Source organism: Centrocercus urophasianus, unplaced genomic scaffold, assembly GCF_019232065.1.
Source record: "Centrocercus urophasianus isolate 14NV4802_14NV808 unplaced genomic scaffold, USGS_Curo_1.0 seq_519, whole genome shotgun sequence".
Taxonomy (NCBI): domain Eukaryota; kingdom Metazoa; phylum Chordata; class Aves; order Galliformes; family Phasianidae; genus Centrocercus; species Centrocercus urophasianus.
This window is the reverse complement of record NW_024885110.1, coordinates 56,041-70,183: the sequence shown is the minus strand read 5'-3', so window position 1 is coordinate 70,183 and position 14,143 is coordinate 56,041. Positions and strand designations below refer to the sequence as shown.

General features: G+C 62.1%; 1 protein-coding gene across 1 annotated transcript; it reads left to right on the top strand.

The window, feature by feature from the left end:
• Window positions 1-157: 157 nt before the first annotated feature.
• Window positions 158-13,771, top strand: LOC122169339 (spectrin beta chain, non-erythrocytic 2-like; the record flags this gene model as incomplete). Its single annotated transcript, XM_042835411.1, has 31 exons — window positions 158-373; window positions 1,393-1,500; window positions 2,659-2,811; window positions 3,207-3,338; window positions 3,417-3,608; window positions 3,686-3,769; window positions 3,893-4,011; window positions 4,119-4,233; window positions 4,488-4,574; window positions 4,766-4,881; window positions 4,963-5,113; window positions 5,324-5,415; window positions 5,625-5,703; window positions 5,813-5,935; window positions 6,043-6,299; window positions 6,421-6,544; window positions 6,676-6,861; window positions 7,068-7,223; window positions 7,796-8,016; window positions 8,317-8,494; window positions 8,636-8,782; window positions 8,936-9,286; window positions 9,951-11,330; window positions 11,408-11,488; window positions 11,581-11,667; window positions 11,761-11,852; window positions 11,922-12,007; window positions 12,149-12,215; window positions 12,435-12,595; window positions 13,025-13,174; window positions 13,461-13,771. Coding segments are annotated over 31 exons (5,718 nt in total), but the record flags the coding sequence as incomplete, so codon positions are not given.
• Window positions 13,772-14,143: the final 372 nt, after the last annotated feature.

The window sequence follows — 14,143 nt, the reverse complement described above, 5'->3', positions numbered from 1 at the left end:
GCAGCCCTTCACCATCAGCACCAAGCTCTCGCTGCCCAAGTGCGCCGCCGAGTTCTCCGCCGACTCCTGCCCCGGCATCGCCCTCGCCTCCGCTCTGGACGGCCGCCGCGGGCTTCGTGCCGGCCTGGAGCAGCGCATCTCCCTGTATCTGGCCCAGGCGCGGGCCGGCCCCCGCGAGCAGCCCCGCGGCACCGGCACCGGCCCAGGCGAGGAGGAGAGGGTGAGCCGCGGCGCCCTGGGGCGCTCCATCAAGAGGATCACGCTGTCCAACTGGCACGGGGGGGACGCGGGGTCACAACGGGACGCCGCCCGGGCCGGCGGCGAGAAGAACCACAACAACAACAACAGCGGCGCGGGGACGGCGCACGTCAAGGTAAGCGGGCGAGGCGCCGGGTCCCGGCGTTGCGGCGCGCCCCGGGGCTGCCGGGACGGCTGCTGCGCCCTCCTGCGCTTCTGGAGGGCTCGGGGTTCCGGGGCCGCTGGGGTCCGGGCTTTCGCCGAGGCTGCGGAAGGAGCGGGGCTCGGCCCTTGGGATGCGGCCGCGTGCGGAGAGCCGGGAACTCGCCCCCCCGCTTTGACCAGAGGGGAAACCGAGGCCGGGAGAAGGGAAGTGACTCACGGAGGCCGCTGCCCTCGCCGGGAGCGGGACGGAGCCTGGCGGCCGCCCTCCTACCCCGATCTGGCGGCGCCGAGACCCCCGCGTGCGGGGACGGGGATCCCGCTGCCGTGTGAAGGCGGCCCGCGGCGGCTGCTTCGCGGCGGGACAGCGCCGAGAGGACCGCGCAGCGCTCTGCCAGCCGCTCTCTACATTGCCAATAAAGGCCAGGCGGAGCCGCGCCGCTCCCTCCGGCACGCGTACAGCTCCGGGCAGCGGCCGAGGGCTCCCCGCGCTCATATAAGGCAGCGCCATGTGCTCGGCGCGGTGCGCGGTCGGGAGCGGCCCTTCCTGTCCGCACGGCGCGGGGGTGTGCGGCTGAGAGCGGGGGTCGGCTGTGCAGGGATGCGGCGTGCGGGTGGAAGGATGGAGCGGCTCCCTGTGGGACGGGCAGCAGCGCCGGGGCAGGAACACAGCAGCTCACTGGGGCTCCTCTCCGTGCTTCTCTTCATACCTACCCGCGGCTCCCGGGCTCCCTTCCCCTGCCTCTCCCGCTCACACCCGTGACCTCTCTGTCCCGCGGCGGCCCTTCCCTGTGAGTTAGCCGCATTTCAGTCCTCATCTCCCGGACCACCAGGCGTGGCAGCTCCCGGTGGGCTTGTGCTTTTCCTGCCCTGCTGTGCTGTGCGGGAGAAGGATGCCTGCAGTCAGTACATCCCTGCCTAGGCAGGGAGTGGCTGGCACAAGATGCTGAGACCACCGAGATGCTGATGGGGACCTGCCTGGCCCTCCTCTAGGTCTTTCTCAGGAAGGATGTGGATGCTGAGGATGAGAAGCATGAGGCTGGCAGCCCGCGGTCCAGTGGTTTCTGCTCTCCCATGGACAGAGGTTCCCCTTTTGGTATGGTACGTATCCTGAGCATCCCAGCCACAGGCATGGTTTGGGGCTGACAGAAGGGGCTGTGGGTTTGCTTCCAAGGAGTCTGCTCAGAAATGAGGCGAAGGGAGCCTTGGAGCATGCATGAGGCTAGTGGGCACAGTGGGGCTGGCTCTGGGTTTGTGGGTCCCAGAGGGAGGCAGTGGGCTATGGACTGCTGCTGTGTGCAGAGGCTGAAGATGTCAGAGTTGCAGAAGGGCCTGAGAATTTGTGCTGCTATTTGAAAAAAAAAAAAAAAAAGAGAGAGGAAAAAAAAAGAAAGTACTTCTGTAGTTCTTGTGGTTAGGCAGAAAGGCTTTGAAATGCAGCTCCCATGTCATCAGCAGGGCAGCACATGCCACAGTGCTTAGGAGCCTGCAGCCACTGCCCAGCCTCACAGCCCCGCTCCCAGGAGGTGCCAGCCAGCAGGACCACTGGGTCCTTGGAGGGCCGCTGCCTCGTGCCACCTGGGAAGCCGGCTGTGGAGTGCAGATCCCTGCATCTCCTCCATGCCTGGGACGAGCTGGAGGCTGGCATGGCCGGACCTGGCATGAAGTGAAATCAGCTCCAGCCTGGGCTGGCTTGGTGCTCCCCGCTGTGTCCGGGCTCAGCTGCGACAGGGTTGGGTGTAGCACTGTCCCTGGGGGCAGTGGAGCCCAGCCGCCATGCTGGGAATGAGCTCCGGGTGGCCGCACTCCCCCCAGCTCTGTGCAGCTGGTCCCAGGGCCGTGCTTGGAGTGGGGCCAGCCCCTCGTGCTGGCTGACCTTCGCCGTGGCCCCCGGCAGAGCTGGAGCCTTGACAGGGTGTTTCGTCAGCGCCGGGCCCCAGGGAGAGGCTATGTTTCTCCCTTCAACAGGAGCAGGGGTCTCCTTGGGTCGCTTTGTGCCCTTCCATCCTCCATGGGGTGACTCAGGAGCACCATGCTGTGTGTCACCATGCTGTGGGCACATGCTAGAGGAGCCATGAGCGTGGTGCCCGCGACCGAGGTCTGGGAACAGGCCAAGAGCGCTCCAAACATGTTGGCAGGGCGGTGGACTGAGGGTCGAGGCAGGCCCACGAAGCTGAGCCAGGCTTCCAAACCACATGCCTGTCCTGGAGGTGGTGTGGAGGGCCCTGGGCAGCATGCTGATTCACCCCCCCCCTCCAGCTGGTGGGAGCCCCCCCAGCAGCACCCCACAGGGAGAGCCCCAGGAGCAAGGAGCTGGCAGCAGCAAGAAGCAGCGGGCAGATTGCTGTGGGAACCCCGGGTCTGCCTGAGCCGAGCCCCCCGCTCGCCCAATTCAACCGGGAGGTGCTGCAGGTGAGCCCGGCGGGGCGTGGGTTGGGGCCGGCTGCCCTCCGTGCGGGCGGTGGGGCGGGAAGAGCTGCGCAGCGGCCTCGAGCAGAGCCATTGTTGCGGCGTGAGATCATGCTTGGCCGCCTCCGCCTGGCTGTCAGCCCCGGGAGAGGGGGTCAGCCCGCAGCGGGCCCTGCTTCCTCCCCACGTGTGCGGGCGCCTTCCCGCCTTCCTCCTCATCTGTTCCCTCCCCAGCAGCATGGGAACGGGCAGCAAAGAGGGAGTGGGGGCGAGGAGCTGCTCCCGCTGGGATGGAGCAGGCAGGGAAGGCTCGCCATCCTGCCCCATTGTGCCAGGGTGGGTTGAGTCTATGTGCTCTGTTAGAGGCATTCGCACACACAGCTCTTCCCATGCTGCAGGCAGAAGGCTGGGTGCGAGGCAAGCTGCGGGACCTGAAGGATGGCTGCGACCTCCAGGACTGGGAACAGGCAGCTCAGACCCTGCAGAGGGAGATGAAGGACTTTGAGAACACATTGATAAAGCTCAACCAGGTGAGCTCCCCCCCTGCCCAAGGCTTTCGTGATAGGGCACAGCCCCGGGAGCCCCTGGTGCTGAGTATGGCCCTGCAGATGGGTGAGCAGCTGATGTGTGGGCCGAGCCCCTGTGCTGAGGCGGTGCGGAGGCAGCTGCTGGGCCTGCGGGAACAGTGGCAGCTCCTGAGACAGACAGCTGCCAGCCAGAGCCGGGCCCTGGGTGGGCTGCGCAGTCTGCAGGACTTTGGCAGGAAGGCAGAGCGGCTGGAGGCCTGGATGCGGAGCAAGGTGCGGGCTGTGGGAAGCATGCTCTGGGGTGGGACGCCAGCTGTGTCCCTGCCTGCTCACCGCCTCCCCTGTCCCAGGAGGAGAAGCCATCCCTGGAAGCACTCTTGCAGGAGAGCCCAGACAAGATCCAGCTCACCCGCCGCATCCTCGACTTGAAGCAGGTAAGAGGCTGCTGGAGGTTGATTTTGGGGGAGTTCAGCCTCGCAGCCCACTCCATCTCTGCCTTCCAGCTTGCAAGTGAGGCCTCACACCTCTGTCTCTTCTTTCTGTCTCTGTATGAGCAGGAGGAGCAGCAGTTCCAGAACCTGCATGATGAGCTTAACAGCCTGGCCCAGAAGCTAGAGAAACATGGCAAAAATGAGAGCAGGAGCATCTCTGCCCGGCGCAAGCACCTCAATAAGATGTGAGCAGAGGCAGTGTGGGCTGTGTGGGGCAGAGTTGGACTTCCTGCTGGTGCAGCCAGCACCGTGACACAGATCACCCTTCACTTCTGCCTTCTCATCTGTGCAGGTGGCTGCGGCTGCAGGGGACTCTAAAGGAGCACCACGAGGCTCTGCAGCTGGCCCTGGAGGTTGCTGCCTTCCTGCAGCAAGCAGATGCCCTACTGGATGCCATCCATGCCAAGGTACTGGCACTTGAACCCCAGGACCACACAGCCCCATGCAGAGTGAAGTTGGGTGGGGAGCACCCCATTCTCATGCCTTGCGTGGAAGCTGCCATGATGAGCATTTTCTGGGCACGGAGTTCAGGGAGCTGGGGGACAGAGCTCAGTGTGGGATGAGAGCCCAGTACAGCAAGCACAGCTTTGCTGGACGATGTGTTTGACATGTCAACAGGTCCTGTCCCTCTCCCACCACTGATCGTAGCTTCTTCTTGCAGTGGAAGAGTGTCTGCAGCATGGGGAAGCAAGGGGAAGCTGAGATAGGCCGGGATCAGGATGTCAGGGACATAGCCAGCCAAGTGATGGTAAGTACAGGGCTCATCCTCCGAGCCAAGGTAGCATCCTGGCAGACGGATTCATGTGTCTTACCAGGTCAGCTCTGGCATCCATGGGATATTGCATGGGGGAGATACCCTGGGGAACAGCGGGGGGACAAACAGCCACCACATCCCTCAGCAGTCCTGACACTGCTCCCTGCCTGCTCCCTTTCCTCCAGATGCTGGACGTGACTGTGTCCCAGCTGCTCAGCCTGCAGCCCAGTTTGGCAGCTCGTGTCACTGCCAAACACCGAGATGTGAAGGAGAGCTGGGCCCAGCTCCAGCAGGCGCTGAGGTAGGGCAGCTCCCACCTTGCTCCATGAGCTCCAGTCCATCCTGTACCCTCTATACCACGCTTCTCTCTGCCCCTTTCCAGGAACGAGAAGGCTCCGGCACTGGTTCCAGTGAGTGGTTTCCCAGGGAGTGAAGCTGTAGCTGCGATCACTGAGCCCTGTGGACATGTTAGTGTCCAGGAGTTGGAGGGGAAGAACACAGGAGACAGACAGAAGAGAGGTCCTGGTGTCACGGTGAGCATGGCAGTTCAGCCCTGCTGCCCCAGCATCTCCAGGGCTCTGCAGCAGGGAGACAGACGAGCCTGTGGGAGTTTAGTTGTTGGCCAAACCCTGTCATTCAGCCAAGGCTGAGATACAGAGAGTCATAGCAATGAGCCTTCAGTCATACAAAGCTAAACACACTTTGGGCTGGGCAAAGGAGGCATGGGTCATTTTGTGCTGCAGGTGCAGAAGGACATGTCAAGGAAGATGGTGGAGCACATGCAAGGCGAGAGGAGTAGCCCCGGATCTGCAGCAGTGGGAGGGGACAGCAAGAGGTATGGGCTTGGGAGGTGCCTGTCGAGAGTGGAATGGAAGCAGAGGGACACCTGCTGGGACCCAGCTTGTCCCTTGCATTTAAAGTTCCTCCCCAGGGGGGCAGAAAGGTGCTTGGACTGGGGGGACATTGTGGCAGCCCCAGCTCCTTCATTCCCAGTGAAGCCCCAGGGACAGGGTTCCCCATGCCTGACTGTCCCTCCCTCTGCAGGAAAAGGAGAGTACCCACAGAGGCAGAGGCTGATCAGGGCACACGGCCACTGGAGGCCCAGGTGCAGGATGCCTGCCAGGTAGGGCCATGCTGGACCACAGCTCCAGCACTGGCACTGAAGCCCTGTCTGGCACGGGGCAGCAGGGGATCGTTGGATAGGGCCGTCCTAACCACACTTTCCCCTCCAGGAGGAGCAGGAGAAAGCAGGCAGCCCACAGGTGGAGGCCATGCTGCGGGAGCTGGGTGAGCTGTGGGAGGACTTGCAGAGGAAGCACCAGGAGAATGGTGCGGTGCTGCGGGAAATCGATAAGGTGAGCAGCATCACCTGCACGCTGGATCCCATGGAAGGGCTCCCTGCACCCCTGGGTGGTTCAGAGCCAGTGGTGGAGCTGTTCTTACCTCCTCACTGCCCCTGCAGGCACTGAGGCTGGTTGGGGAGCTGGACCGTGCTGAAAGATGGCTGCAAGCAGTGGCCAGGTCACTCTCAGAGCCAGCCCCCATGCGAAGCCCCACAGAGCTGCGGCGGGACCTGGAGGGGACAGACCAGCTGGAGAAGCAGCTCATGCTGTGCGGCCTCAAGCTCCAGGCACTGCGGGAGGAGGCAGCGAGCGAGACATCAATGGAGCGTGAAGGGGCAAGGAAGATGCAGAGGAAGGTGGAGATGGTGGAGGAGAAGTGAGTAGCAAGGGCAGGCTGCGTCCTCCCTGGTCTCAGGGTGGTTAAGGAGGCAGATGGATGCTCCACCTGAGGAGCTGCAGGGGTTCCTGTTCCTCATGTCAGACACCTGTCCCTGTAGGCTGGCACGAGTGCAGTCAGCACTGCGGCGCCGAGCTGCTGACCTGCGTGACTCCTTGGTGCTGTCCGAGTTCCTGCAGAACCTGCAAGAGGAGGAATCACGGAACCAGCAGGGATCTGTGGTGGTGAGCAGTTGGGATGGACCAGCCCAAGGGTTGGTCTGTGGCAGGCAGGGAGACCCTAGGGGGCCCCTCTCCAGCCTGGCTGCTTAGAGGGTCACTCCCCATTTCACTCACCCAGTGTTTCTTGGCTTCAGCCAGGGAGCAGGCGTCGTGGCTCGCAGGGGGCTTTTCCCCCATTCTTTGCCCAGTCTGAAGATAGCAAGGAGGTGAGCAGTCCTTTGGGAGAGCTGCAGGAGGCCGTGGAGATGCTGAACAGTGCGATGAAGGAGCGTGAGCGGGTTGTGGAGGTGGCAGTGGAGACGGAAAGCCTGGAGCGCCTGGTAGGGGACTGGGCTTGAGGGCTGAGGGATGCCACCTGGGTTGTCCACCCACAGCTGGACGTGCCACCAAGTTGGGATGGGGAATGCACCTTGACTTATCCCTGTGGGGCACAAATGGGATCAGTGTTGCAACAGGAGGGTGTCCCCCTCCCTCCCGTGCTGCTACATCTGCACTGGGGCTCATCTCCCTCCTCCTGCCCACCCAGGTGGCAGAGGTGTCCCCGCGTCTGGAGGCCCTTTGCTGTGAAGCCAAGGCCCTGGCTCATGACACTGCCCAAGCAGAGAGCAGTTTCACCACAGTGAAAAGTGAGAAGGACCTCCAGGGGCTGCAGGGCCTGCAGAGCCGGCAGCAGGAAATGGAGGTAAGCCCGGGAGCACCTTGGCCAGCTGGGTGCCTTACAGGGAGGTGTCAGGGCTGGATGAGGCCATCCCAGGGAGGCACTGGCTCCCGGGGGCCCAGGTGTCGTCAGCCTTGGCACACTACGGTGTCCAGGCTGGAATTTTCCAGTGGAGCCCAGCTCGGGCCAGGGAAGGGAGAGCACTTACGTCAGCTCCCGTGTGCCAGCGCCCAGCTGCCAGTGCCTCGCTCATCTTTCCGTCAGTGGGGAGGTGACTCAGGCGGGCATGCAGAGAAGCCACAGCCCTTTGCTTTGCTCATCATCCCAATGCAGCATCACTCTCTCCATGACCTAGGAAAGCCCCCACATCCCTGCCGATGTGCTCCTCTCCAGCCCTGAGTCCCAGGATGCAGGAGAGCCCATCCCAGCTGCAGAGAGTAGCTCTGCCCCCAGCCCTTTTGTGCAGTGGGAAGTGGGATGGGTTGGGTGCATCCTGACAAGTACATGATGTGGATCCTGTGCTGAGGTTAAGAGTTGGAAGTTCATTACTATGTCGTGCTAAGCATCATGAATCTCTTTTTCTCTCTGGTCTTCAGCGTGTGGTGTCAGAGGGCCTGCAGGGGAGGCTGGAGGAACTGGAGCGGAAAGCTTTCCATTTGCAAGAGCTCTGCCCCACACACCTGTGCCCCATCGGCCGGGAGGCGCAGCGCACGCTACGGGTGTGGGCAGAGCTGCAGGAGCTGCTGCAGGAGACCCGTGTCCATGTGCAGCAGGCTGATCGGCTGCAGCACTTCTTCAAGGATTACTTGGCCATGATGTAAGTGACAGTGAGCTGCTGGGGGTTACCTTTGTGGCAGTGGTGCTGACAACGTGATGTTGCTAGAGCTGGGGATGCAGGCATGTACGTAAGCAGTGTTGGAACCAGAGCTGGGGGCCATGACATCATCTGTAAGATCTCATGTGTCATTCAGCTCAGCTGAGGAACAGCCACTGGCAGCTTTTGGGACACTTTGTATGATTGAGAAACCACGTCCTCTAGAAGATGAGGACAGGTCAGGAATGGCTTCCCTAGGGCTGAGCTGGTCTGTACCTTAGCCTGTCCTTCCTGTACCCTCAGCTCCTGGACAGAGGACACGCGGGCTCAGATCTTCTCAGAGAGCCCAAGCAGCTACGGTCTCCTGGAGCCCAAGTGTGAGGAGCTGGAAAGGAAGATCGAAGGGAAGCTGAAGGAGTTTGAGAAGCTGGCAGCAGCAGGGCAGCAGCTGGTGGCTGAGGAGCACAACTTGAGTGCAGTGGTAAGTGGTGGGCAGCCTCTCAGCATCCTACGGAAATCCTGCTGGAGCAGACCTGGAGGAGAGAGCAGACTGTGGGCAAGGATCCTGGTGATTGGTACAGGTCCCTGTGAGCCACCGAGCACCTCCTTTCCATCCTCACAGATCCAGGAGCGCCTGGAGGAGCTGCAGAGCATGCTGGGCTGGGTGCTGGTGCGCTGGCGAGCACAGAGGCACCAGCGGGACCCCGGGAACAAGCAGGAGGACAGGAAAGACCCAGAGAGCCCCTTGCGAGCATCCCCTGCTGGCCAGGTGAGCACCCAGTGCACTGAGAGCTCTGGATGAAGGTAGCACAGAAGTAGATGATGGATGTGTCGTGCCCTGGTGCTTCAGGCAGGACAAGGGAAGGATTGCTTTGAAACAGAGCAGCCCTTCCTCTACTGTCTTCTTCTTTTTAATCTCCAGGAGCAGCATGCCCCATATGCTCAGGAGAGCATCCTCAGCCCAGACAGGATCACACTCTGCTCACTCCCCACACCTGATCCAGGTCCAGAGCCGCAGATGCAGGTGGGAGCAGTGGGCTCCCTGCCAGCATCACCTCTCTCAGACACACCACTGGGAGGGGAGCAGAGCTGGGGGGAGCCTAGCAACTTGGGATCCCCTGAGGAGGCTCTGGCCTGGGATTCCTCTGAGACCTCTATGCTGCTGCTGCCACCACGGGGCCCCAGCGGGCTGGGGGGAACAGTCAACTTGATCCTGAGCATCAGCAAGAAGGGTGAGAAGAAGAAGGTGCAGATTGAGGAGGTGCCAAGGACGGTACGTGGGGCTGCACCATAAGTGGAGGACTGTGGGGAGTTGTGCTGGGGGCTTGTAGGGCATCTCCCATGGTGGCACCTGGCTGGGCTGTCCCAAGGCCCATCTCTGCTGGGTGCTGAGCGATTCCCAAGGGCTAAGGATGAAGTTGTGCCACCTGTTTGTCTGCACTCCCCTTGCTAAAGATCCTCACCTCACATTCCCTCACCTCTCTCTATCTCTCTCCTGCTGCTCAGCTCCCTGCCAGTAAACCCTCAGGCTCTAAAACGCTTTGGAAGCGTTGCCAGGGGCTTTTAGGAAACACTTGGGGTAGTTTAAAGCGAAAGAGAAAGCTGCCTCACCAGCTGCTGGAAGAGGTAACAGCGTGGGGAGGCTGCATGTGGGGCAGTGGCTGCATGGTGTGAACCCACCCGCTCTGGATTTGTGCTGCCCTGCTTTGCCACAGCAATGTGCCTGGCACTGAGGGTGAGGGGCTGCAAGCTGCCCCAAGGGCTGGGGGTGGCAGTCCCCAGGGTGCTGGGAGATGCACTCCATCTCCTCTAGGCCAAACTGCTGCCTAGAGGATTGGGTGCTGGGGAAAGCTGTGTGCTTCCAGTTCCACATGCCCAGGGCTGTACAAATGTTTTGGGAGCACCGCCGTCACCGGTCTGCTCCTTTGTGTCCATAGGCACCACTGGAGGAGAGCTATGGGGAGAAAGCCAGGAAGAGTTCCAGCACACCGCAGCCAGCAAAGCGACCGCCTGCCGCATCCTTCCGCCCGCCAGCACCCGATGCTGGCACATCACCAGCTTCACACACCCTGCCCAAAGCCGGGGCCGGATCCCTCTTCAACAGCCTGCAGCGGAGGGAGCGGGCAAGGGCTGAGCAGGCACGGCTGCTGACGCTGCAGGGCATCATGGGCTCCAGCTCCCTGCAGCCCCCGCCCGAGGAGCGCCACGGCCCCACCAACACGTGGCCTCTCAAGTGTGGCCGCAGGAAGGCGACGGGAGCAGCTCCCAGCCCCCCACTTGGAGAGCTGCTGCTGTACGTGAAGAACCCCTTGGTGCGGGACATTGATGCTGAGTGCGGGGCGGCCCCTGGGCACCCCCAGCCCCGTTGCTTCTCCCCAGGGTCAAAGCCCGTGTGCCCCCAGCTCGCTCTGGGCTCCGTGCTGAGCCTGGAACTGCCCAAGGACCTGGGGTGCCTCCGGGATGCGGCACCACGGGAGGAGGAGAGGCAGGGCAAGGGAGTGCGGCTCTGGCAGCCCAGCTGCGAGGCCAGGCAGCAGAAGGAGGGCACGGGGAGGCAAAGTCAAGATCTGGGGAAGGCCCCTAAGGGCGAGCGAGGAACGTGGTTTGAAGAGGTGAGCTTCAACCCCAGCTATGGCCGGCACAAGGCCTGGGGCCTGGAGGAACGCGGCAGCCCACGGCAACTCAGCAGTGCTGGTGAGGGAATCCTGGACTCTTGCCTGAGCCGGCTGCCCCGTGTCAGCAGCCGGGAGCGGGACACATTGGCTGCCCACTCATACGAGGATAGCAGCCCTGAAAGAAGGGCCAGGCATCACGAAGCTGCTCGTCTTGAGCTGGGGCCATCCCCCACCAGCACCTCAGGCAGGGCAGGAGCAGTCCCCAGTGCTGCCTGCGCTTCCTCCACTGCTCCCACCCAGCTCTCTGTCTTTGAGTGGGCACTGGGCCCCCCACAACCCCCCAGCCCGGTGCTGGGTACCACCGAGGTGTGCCACCCTGCCCACAGGCAGTTTGAGGAGGAGGAGGAGGAGCTGCAGGCCATCTGGGATGGGGCAGGTGAGCGGCGGGCGCCTGGCCGCACAGCGGGCAGCCCCCCCAGCTCCAACACAGGTGGCGGGCCCCTCATCCTCTCAGCGGCCAACAATGTGCTGGTGGCCAAGTTCACCCTGCCCGGCGCTGCCCAGCTCCTGCACAGCCCACCTGGGGAGAAGAGCCATGGGGTCACCCCCTGTTCGGAGGAGCCGCCATCCACAGCCCCCTCGGACAGCCCTGGCGTGTGGGATCAGCACAGGCAGCGGGAAGAGGAGAGAGAAGGCAGCAAGGTCAGCGCTGGGCTGGGGGGTCTGCCCTGGGCTGAGCCAGCACCGTTTCACCAAACGCTGCTCTGCTCTGCTTGCAGGCTGCCACCGGGAAAGTGGAGTTCCAGATGATGGAGGGGACGCTGGAAAGGAAACACGTACTGCAGGCAGGGGGCAGAAAGGTATGGCTGCTTTAGGAGCAGGGCGGTGGGGCTTGAGGCTGTGGGGAGAGCAGCCGCTGCATGTCACAGCCATCCCCACCCACATCACACAGGCGAGCTGCCGTACCTGGGGCCTCTTCCACGCTGTGCTGATGAGGCAGACGTTGTGCTTCTACCAGGACCGCAGGGACAGCCTCAAGGTACAGTGCTGTGGGCTGTGTGAAGGGGGGGGTCTCTTCCCCCCTTAGGGAACTGAGAGCTCATCGCTGCTTTTGCCCTTCCCTGCGCTGCAGAGCTCCGTGGTGGCCCTTCCCCTGAACCTCGCCGGGGCCATCTGCACACCAGACACTGAGTACATGAAGAAGACCAACTGCTTCAGGCTGCAGTGAGTACAGAGATGGCATCCATCTGCAAGGCGTGCTGGTCTTGCTGTTGACTTATTCTCCTCTCCCAGGCTGCGGGATGGCTCCGAGTACCTCCTGAGGGCCCCCTCCCAGCCCCTCATGAACGAATGGGTCTCCAAGCTGCAGCAGAACTCAGGTGAGCAGCCCCTGGGTGGGCAGGAGAAGCAGGCCTACCCTGCCTACAGTCCTTGGAGCTGGTGGGATGGGGACAGCCAGAGTGCAGCTCTGCTGCTGATTTGTGTCCCTGTGCCCCAATATGCTGTTTGCTGTTCCCCAGGTTTCCCTGAAGTGGATTACTTCCAGGCAGCCACACAATGCATTGAGAGCCCCAGGGCTGCTGGGGGGTGAGTAGCCAGGGGCCAGCTAACTCCTGCGGTAGCACTGTGCTGTGCTTGATGGTGGGTGTTGCCCTCCTCTCATTGCATCTGGCAACCCACACCACGGCAGTAGCATGCCATTAGGCACTTTGTGTCCGTGGGTATTAGATGCTTATTCCCCTTGGTCCTTCCATAGAAGCTCTGAGCTCCATCAAGCCTACTTGGTACATCTCTGCTCTTTTCCAGGTTCTGCAAGGTGCCCAGCCCTGGGAGTCCCCACCTGCAGGGACACCACCAGGCCATGACTGCCAAGAGCCCGGAGATTTTGATGCTGCCCTGCTCTAATACCCGGCTGCAACAGCCACTGGGCACCCAGGATGGCCCAACTGATGGGACAGTGGCAGCAGGTGACTTCCTTGTCTTGATGTCCTCCTACATCCAGGGCCCATAGAGTCTCCCCTACTTGTTGCCCACATACAGCCCGCTGCCTCCTCTCCAAGCTCTGAGGGGTGTGAAGGAGACAGCTCTGGAGGAAGCTGTAGGCTGTGGGTCAGGCTGGAAGGCACTGGGGTGTGGGCGAGGAGTCCCAGGGTCCCTTGCCCACAAATGGGGATGAGAAGGATCAGTTATTTGCCTGAGGATACCAGTGGATTTCTCTATATTCTATGGGGATGATACAGGTTGTCCTGAGGTGCCTTGGCTTGTGTCACAGCACTGTGCTGTATCTTGCATTTGGGTCAAGGCAACCCACTCTTATAGAGCATGTTTCCACTTCAGTGTGCATCTCCCAGATGTCTTGCTCCCCCTGCTCCCAGCATGTCTCTTTTCTGCTTCAGAGGATGTCTGTGGTGCCACCAGCCATGCAGCTGGGTCCAGGGAACAGCAGTGGTCACCCAGGATGTCCCCTGGGCTGTGGGACAACAGCTGCCCAGACACTGACTATGGGCTGGTGGCCAACAAGCGGAGGTCCTACTCCTTCACCTCAGGTATGGCAGTACACATGTGTGTGGGGCAGCCTTGCCCAGTAGTCCCCATCCCACCCACTGGCATTGGTTGGAGTGGTAGTGGTGGTGGGCTGGGTCACTGGTCCCACCAGGAGGCATCTCCTACACTTTGGGCCAGGCTGAAGCATGGCTGCTCTGGGCTAGGCGCTGGCTTCGCTGTCACTGCCAGGAGATGGCACCAGTGCCCTCGTCCCTTGCAGCCACCTGCATGGTGCTGCTCTGGCACAGAGCTGGTATCCCCATCCCCGCTCACTGCTCCCTCCCACAGCCACCTACCAGAAGATCATGCCTGTGGCTGTGCCCCAGGAGCCACCGGAGGCCGGGAGCAGCTACTCGGTCACGCTGTACATCAGTGAGCAAGCAGCAGCCATGCCCAGGGCACGCTGCCACTCCTTCGTGGCCCAGCCAGGGAGCCCACAGGATGTGCTGGGGGAGAAGACCCCTCGCCCCAAGAACAAATCAGTCTTCAAGAAGTTCTTTGGGAAGAAGGAGTGACACGAAGTCTGTCCATTTTCCTCCTCTCAGGTGCCATCCTTGCACCATGTCTGCTCTCAGCACCAGCTCACCACTCACCCCCTCCCCAGGGTGAGGCTGCACTGCACCCCAGCTCCCCTTTCTAGCACAGGGTGCTTGCCCCCAGGTGTCTCCCCACACGCAGTACAGGCAAGGGTGGGAGAGTTGTTTTTATTAAAAAACAGATAGACACTTGGTGTGAGAGCTTCTTCATCCAGCCCACAGCGGGGCTCTGGGTCCTTGCCAAGGAGGGTGGCAGTGGCTGCTGAGGAAGGGGTTGTCAGGGCTGGGCTCAGTGCCTGGCACCTCCCTTTCCCCCTCTCCCCCGAGGAACTTGGGCCCGTGCTGTGCCCCCAGCTCAGTTCATCCCACGGCCACCGGGGCCGTCTCCCACGGCTGCTCAGCAGGGCAGCTGCTGCCTGCTCAACAAACCTCGAT